At 50.1% G+C, this 7,683-nt stretch overlaps 1 protein-coding gene across 1 annotated transcript in view; it reads left to right on the top strand.

Annotated features, from left to right (window-relative positions):
- CASQ1 (calsequestrin 1) overlaps positions 1 to 4,782 on the top strand; it is a 9,149-nt gene extending 4,367 nt beyond the window's left edge. The window contains exons 6-11 of the mRNA XM_024750531.1: positions 14 to 132; positions 1,264 to 1,309; positions 1,723 to 1,777; positions 2,012 to 2,112; positions 2,903 to 2,977; positions 4,205 to 4,782. Coding sequence (XP_024606299.1) covers positions 14 to 132; positions 1,264 to 1,309; positions 1,723 to 1,777; positions 2,012 to 2,112; positions 2,903 to 2,977; positions 4,205 to 4,348 — 540 coding nt within the window. The 3' untranslated portion in view covers positions 4,349 to 4,782. The remainder of the gene's footprint in view (positions 1 to 13; positions 133 to 1,263; positions 1,310 to 1,722; positions 1,778 to 2,011; positions 2,113 to 2,902; positions 2,978 to 4,204) is intronic.
- Positions 4,783 to 7,683: the final 2,901 nt, after the last annotated feature.

Raw genomic sequence — 7,683 nt, forward strand, 5'->3', positions numbered from 1 at the left:
GGTGGCACTGAAGCTGACCCTGAAGCTGAACGAGATCGATTTCTACGAGGCCTTCATGGAAGAGCCTGTGACCATCCCGGACAAGCCCAACAGCGAAGAGGAGATTGTCAGCTTCGTGGAGGAGCACAGGAGGTGGGGAGCAGGGGCAACCCTCTGAGCAGGGCAGGCTCCTCCCCAGGCTAGAACACGGGTCTGTGAGATGGGCTAGGGGGATCTCAGCCAACCAGGAGGCAGGTCTCTCCTAGAGATGGATACACTTCTGCTATCAGTTCTTATTGATATACTGACCATTTTGCACAACATTTTGCACCCCAGCACTTAGCCCAGAGCCTGGAGCACACATAGAAGGTGCTCCATAAATGTGTACGGTTCATTGTGATGTTGACTGAGACCAGTGTTGAGGGCCTGTGGTCTGCCAGGAACTCCAAGGTGCTATCTCTCTTATTGTATTTAATCCTTTTAACGACCTCAGTTAAAAAGAGTCCACGAGTAGTGTCAGAACTGGATTCTAATCCAGATCTGGCCTGTGTTCTTTCTCATACATTACCTACACCAGTGGTTCTCAACAGGGGTGGAGGGAGTGGCGAGGTAGGGGGAGGATGTTGTCTTCCAGCGGATTATTTGGCAATGGCTGGAGACATTTTTGGTTGGAGAGAGAGCTACTGGTATTTAGTGGGGAGAGACCAGGGATGCTGCTAAATACCCTACAGTGCACAGGACAGCTCTCCCACAATGAAGAATTATCTGGCCCCAAATGTCACTAGTGCTGAGGTTGAGAAACCCTGGCCTACATTCACACAAAGTTCTCTTCCTTCACAGTACTCCACAACTGGAAATACCCGTTCATCAGTGTAAACACTACTTCGCTCACTCTCTCCCACTAGATTATGGTCCGCTTCATCAGGGCAGGAATATGTCTGCCTTGTCCAACTCTGTCTACACAGCACCTAGCACAGCATTTAGAACATCTGCAACACTCAGTGTTATTGAATGAATGAATGAATGAACACCCAGATGTCCAGTTCTTTCTCCCGAAAGTCTCTCTTCCAGTCCCCTTGCCCACCCTCCTCTCTCCTACCTGCTTTAACCATGCAGTTATCTGGGCCTGGTGCCCAGAGCTTAGACTCTGACAGATGGCTTTGTTCAGGGCTGCAAGCTGTCTATGCCCTAGGCATGACCCTGTGGCAGCCTCTGCTATGGGGACCCTCTGGAGCCAAGGGTGTCCTTCTTGCCCACTGAGTAGTGACTTTCTTTCTCTTCCAGATCAACCCTGAGGAAACTGAAGCCTGAGAGTATGTACGAGACCTGGGTGAGTGCCCCGGATGGGGCCCAGGCCCTCGCAGGAGCATGGGAAAACTCAAGTCCTAGAAACATCCAACCCTGCTGCTCCTCATGTCTTGCTTATAGGAAAGACAGTGTACCAGCAAAGGTGGAGGGTTTCTGTTCTGAGAACATGTCAGGAGTTGGGGGACACACATAACTTGATGACGATGACAAGGGAGGAGCTCTAAGCTCTGGGGCTGAAGGGTTTGCCAGCGGAGGTGTGGAGACCCTGGGGTGGAAGGGCACAGTGTACTTGGAAAAGGCTCACCACCACAAGAATACACCTGCTCCAGAAGCTGGATTTCCACAAAAGTTAGGTCCAGGGTAGATCTAGGGCCTGTTCTGGGCTCTCTAACTTCAGTGAGTATAGCTAAGGTCTCCCCTCCCTGCCCCCCACAGGAGGACGATCTGGATGGAATCCATATTGTGGCCTTTGCAGAGGAAACTGATCCTGGTGAGGGAGGGATACTGGATTGGATTTGGGGCAGGGGCGGGGGCACCGGTGAGAGAAGGAGATGGGGTATTTATCAGAGCATAGGCTTTTAACACATAAGACGGGTTCTTTTAGAGCACAGTTTACAAGCAGCCTGGGGCTAGACATGCGGAGTTGTGGGAGGCAGGAAAAGAGAGCTGGACTCCTGTTTCGTCTGTGCCCCACCGTGCGCTTATCACCTGTGTTCCCTCCAAGATGGCTATGAGTTCTTAGAGATTCTCAAGGCTGTGGCCCAAGATAACACTGAAAATCCTGACCTGAGCATCATCTGGATTGACCCTGATGACTTCCCCCTGGTAAGAGATGTCACTCAGGCACTGCTATCCAAGGCAGGGCACATCTCAAGGGGGAGGCTGTTTCAGAGTTCCTCTCCCCATCTCCTAGTGGAGGATCCTGTCGCATGCTCAGGGGCACTGAGCGCATCCTGAGAAAGGGGACACAGGATGACGGGAAGTGTGGGAACAACAGGATTCCCAGAGCAGAGGCTGAGCAGATAGCTCACGTGCCCAGGGCTGGCTCCTTCTAGAGAAATCCAGAGTTTGGGGGAGCAGAAGGGCACGTTAACCCTGCATGTGGGTGTCCACAATCACAGAATCAAAGCACAGAGATTCCATGTCTCAGGGCACGGCTCTGTTCCCAGCTGAATCCCCAACACCTAACACTCTTCGTTGAAAGAGGAACTAGATGAACAGACAGAAATGTGAGGACCATTGGCAATTACAGAGTATAACTACCTTAGTTTAGAGATATAGAAACTGAGGTCCAGGGAGAAGTGATTGCCCGAAGTCACAAGGCCAGTCATTAGCAGATCCAGGAGCAGGACAAGGTTTCCTATCAAGTCTTCCTCGGAAAGGAGGGACCAATGTCCCCAGCTGACCCTCTCAATACTTTCCTTTGGGGATATCTACCCTTTAACTGCTTAGTTCTACCCATTCCCTTCAGGCACTCTAGCTGGACCTATCCACCAATCTACCGTGGGTTCACTGTCCTCTCTCTACCCATGGCTGACCCTCACGCTCACACTCACCCTCCTGGACTCAGGTGTTCCTAGCCTCCATTAAGTTGCCATATGTGGTCTCTCCACAGCTGGTTCCATACTGGGAGAAGACGTTTAACATCGACCTGTCAGCCCCACAAATAGGAGTCGTCAATGTTACTGATGTGAGTTTCCTTCCCTCATCCCCGGTTGACCCCCAACTCTCCTTCCCAACATAGCTAGTCCTCCTCTGCTCTGCTAACTAGGAAATGAGCCCTCCCCAGAGGAGTTAGACATGCCCAGTCTAATGGCTGGAAAGAGGGAGAGATTCCTGCCCTGAACACACCCCTGCCTCTACCTGTTGGAACTGACTGCTCGTCCTTCAAGGCCCAGTTCAAATCCTCTCTTCTCCATGAAGTCTTTCCAGATCTCCCATTTGGAATTGTTCCCTCCTTGGCACTCCCAGAGCCCATTTGGCATTGAGAACATGACTTTTATATGGCTATTCATGTATCATGTCTGTCTCTTCCAGTAGACTTTGAGCTTTTTGAGAGCAGAAATCTTCTCATTCACACACAGATAGATGCTTCAGAGATATTTGTTGAGTTGAATAAGTCACAGCCTGCTTTCATATAATTCTCAGTCTAACTGAGGAGGTAGGTATTCCGTTAACTACCAGGCCAAGTCTGATAAACTCTATAATAGAGATATGAAGAAAACACCAGGAAGGCAGAGAAATCAAAGTGACTTCTGCTTGAGAATCAGAGAGGGTTTAAAAGGGGTAGAGTTTAAAGTGGAGGTTGTTGTAAATCAGCTATACCTCAATTTTAAAATATAAAAAATTAATTAAATCTAAACAATTAAAAAAATTAAAACACACTGGAGATTGTACCGTGTATAAGAGTTCTACAAGTGCAAATTACATGAGTCATTTCCAAACTGATGGAAAAAGTTAGTGCAAAAGGTCAAAGAGCAGGAAAATGAATATCAGATTTGGGAAAAGGCAAGTCGTTTCTTATGGCTTGAGTGTCTAGAGATCTCTGAGGATGGTGCTAGAAAAGCAGGTATTGGAAAGTCTTGAACGCTAAAGAGTTGCTGACTTTATTCTCCAGGCCATGAAGAGCCGCCAGTGGTTTTGCATTAAGGGCATGATAGAGAGGTCTGTTTGAGGAAGCTCAGCATGGCAAGAGCTTGTAAGAAAGACTGAAGGGAGAAGGTCTATTTGCTGATCCAGCAATTCTTTCTACTCCCACTGTCACTATTCCACCCTAGACCCCCACCTGGACAGTTTTCCTGCCCACTGACAGATGAAGAGAAGGGACAGAGGATGTACAGAGTCCAGTGAGTGGGAGGACAGGTCTAAAGACCTGAATCGGGCTTAGTTCTGATGCCTTGTCTGTGCCATGTCCTAGGCGGACAGCATATGGATGGAGATGGATGATGAAGAGGACCTGCCTTCTGCTGAGGAGCTGGAGGACTGGCTGGAGGATGTACTGGAGGGTGAGATCAACACAGAGGATGATGACGACGATGACGACGATGACGATGATGACTAGTTGCTGTGGCGGCCATCTTCTAGCCCCACCTGCTGTCCTCCTGCTCCCTCCTCCTTCCCTGTCCTTCCCTGAGCTCCTCCAGGGACACTAGGTCATTCTCTGCCATGGGGCCCACTGCGGTCTCTATGCTGCATGCTGAGATTCAAGGAGCTACTTTTCCCTACACACCAGCCCAGCTATCCCATCTGACTTCTGTTTCCAGTCCCACCATGTCCCTGTATCGATTATTTGTTTCCTCCATCACTCCCTACATGCTTTCTTGTGACTTCCCTCTTGTCCTACCTATGGGCCCCTATCTCTCTTCTGCTCCCTCCAGCTGAGCACACTCTTCCCCCACTCTCTCAAGTCCTCTATCCTTCTGACTGTCCTATCCCTGGCCAGGGGGACGGGAGGGTACTGTGTTTGGGGCTATATCTTAGCAATCTCTTGTTAATGTACTTGGGTCAAATGAGAGACCTCAATAAAGGATCTGGGGCAACATGAACAAGTGTCTGCTGATCAGGTCTCCCCCCTATGGCAGGAGGGAGGCAGCCAGAGGATGGGGATTTAAAAGTGTGGGTACCTTGTTAGGGGACTGTGATAGCAGGGGGGTGGGGCTCCTCCCTCCAGGCAGTTATCCCAGAGAAGCTTGGATTATTTATCTGCTGCAAGTCAAAAAGGCTTTTCTGAACACATGGTGTTTGTCCAGCACTGCTGTCAGGCTTTGGGAGAACAGAGAGTGCTGGGCCTGTCCCTGCTCTCGAGCTGATGAGCCTCACTGGGTAGTCAAGACAAGCACACTAAAGAACTGAAGAAAAATACAAAGCAATATGTAATTAAGCGATTATGTGCTGCTTGATAGCACCCCCCCCTTGCAGCTCTTATTTGAATGGCAAGACTGAGCCCAAAAAACACTTCCTCGGTGCGGCCTTCCCAGAGGTGGCCCCTCCTGCAGCTCCCTCCTCTGGGCTCCCACTGCACTCTCTCTGTCCACCTCTATTCTAGTACTAGCTCTTCATTTACATGTCTGTCTTCCCCACCAGACTGTGAGCCCCTTGAAGGCAGGACCCCAGGCTTTTTCTCTGTGTCCACAGGGCCTGGCACGCCAAAAGTAGTCCCTAATAAATGTTTGTTAACAGAAGGAACAAATGAATAGAATGGCCTCAGAAGAGAGAGATGAGAGTGGGCTTTGACGGCTTCATAAAGGAAATGAGCATTTTCTAGGCCTTAAATGAATAGTGGGATTTGATTAGGGCAAAGGAGTTGGGGAGGAGACATTTCAAGTAGTGAAAACATCAAAAGCACTGCCAGAATGCGTGTGCCATGTTGGGGGCACAGAGGAGACCAAAGAGACAAGAAGAGAGGTTCAAGTGGTGGCCACGAGGTTGGGTGGGCATCCGGGGCTAGGTCGCAGAGGTGTTTGGATTTAGTCCTGTGAGCTGGGGAGGAAGGGCAACATTTAATCTGGCAGTGATGAGCAGGATGGATAGAGGCAAGGAAGCCGATGGAGATACCAGAGGCAGGGAGCCCAACTCTTATCAGACAGTTATAATAATCTGATGGAGGTGGGAGAACACGGATCAGAGTGGTGGTTATGGGAGTGCAGAGGAGACGCTGAGCTTTGTTAAAAGGGCATCGCCCAGACCTGAGCCTGCTGGCGATCTTGGCAGGAAGGACCCACATTCTCTCCAGCACAGGCCCAGGCTGGGGTAAGTGTAAAGGAGTAAGGAGTAGGGGGGGAGGAACCAAACAACTGAACAAGCCCATAACTAACAGATGTTACAGCTTTCATGGACTGGGTATAAACGTGTTGCTGGACAACTTAGAGGATCTCTGAGTATGGAAGAATGAGACCTGAGGTGAGAGGAGTTTTCACCCTCCACAGACAAATCCTGGTGGCAGGAGTATAGAGTAGAAACCACGTATTCATCCAACTCGCACCCATTTAATAAATGTTTAATACATAGTACGGGCACTGGGCCAATACAAAAATATTATGGAACTTAACTCTCTAGCATAGGTCAGTGGAAGGCCCCAGACTAAATAATAGCTCCCATGTTTTAACCACCCATCTGTGCCAGTCACTAGAGACTTACAATTTCTAAAACTCAGAAGAACACTGTGAGATAGGCATCAGTGTCCCCGTCTTGCCCTTAATGAGGCTCAGAGGCATAACCTACCTAAGAAAGGAGCAGAGTCAGCATGCAGCCCAAATCCCCTGTACCTGAAAGACCTGGACCTTTCACTGACTGTGGATAAGCCAGTCAGTCAGCTTCTCTGAGTCTCAAAGATGGGTCAACAAAATGAGTTTTGGCCCTACAACTCAGAACAAATGAGATATATGCAAAGGCAAATTATGAGGGTGTGTTGCTGTCAAAGGGGCAGTGACATGGCACACTGGGGGAAGAGGATGGCGAAAGCAAAGAGAAGGGCTGTGAAATCCAAAGCAGCAGCAGCCTGAGCCTCTTCTAGGGGCAGTGTAGACTCAAGAAAGGATGGGCTCACCTGAGGCTTCCTGAGGGGTCTCTGCCAGGCTGGAACTGAAGTGAAGCCAGGGCGTTCCTGGAGGTGGCACAGACACTGATGGGGCTCAGACCTTGTCCCCGGGCCAGGCTCTGCCAGAGTTGAGGAGAGACCTCTTAGGCTGGAGATGATAACAGATCATCTTGTTCCTTCCCTCTTTCAGTATGGCTAAGAATCTGGGGGAGGAAAGTCCCTGGGGTAGAAGGGAAGTGAGAGCTGCCATGCTGGGCCTGGGCAGAGGGGCAGAGCTAGGAGACAGAGCCGAGCGTGGCTCTTCAAGTTGTCTATATTTGCATGCTGAGCTCACTGCTGCTCTTTTTCTCCCCAGAAATAAAATTACATCATGGTGGGGGGAAGGCGGGAGGGTGGTATATTTGGGAAAGGTGAGAGGAACACAAGGGGCCAGCTGGCATCATCCTGGAGAAAGAAGATCTGTGGCTCCAGAGCAGGCGAAGGAGGCCCCCATTTTGCTTCTTGCCCCTACTCCTCCCTCCTCCCCCACCTTCCAAGGTGGATAAATCTGAGCTTTTACTACGGCTCCCCTGACCCATAAGGGGAAAAGGTTTTTACAAATACTGAGTCAAGCATCTAAGAGGATCCAGAGGCCAAAGGACTTCCAAACCCTTAAACCCTAACTTACTCTTTGCCTCCCAGGGTCCCAGCCACTGTGGTCACCGAAAGGTCGTAAGGGAAGGAGTGTGTCCCTTTGGGAAGAATTAAATCTGAGAATTGGGGTTCGCAGTTTAGGGGAGGAGGCGGCGTCGCTACTCCAGCCCTCCCGCACTTCTGCCCCCGTCCCAGGAGTCTTCCAGAGCCCCAGCCCCCTGCTGCCT

The sequence above is a fragment of the Neophocaena asiaeorientalis genome, unplaced genomic scaffold, assembly GCF_003031525.2.
Source record: "Neophocaena asiaeorientalis asiaeorientalis breed wild unplaced genomic scaffold, Neophocaena_asiaeorientalis_V1.1 scaffold315, whole genome shotgun sequence".
Lineage (NCBI taxonomy): Eukaryota > Metazoa > Chordata > Mammalia > Artiodactyla > Phocoenidae > Neophocaena > Neophocaena asiaeorientalis.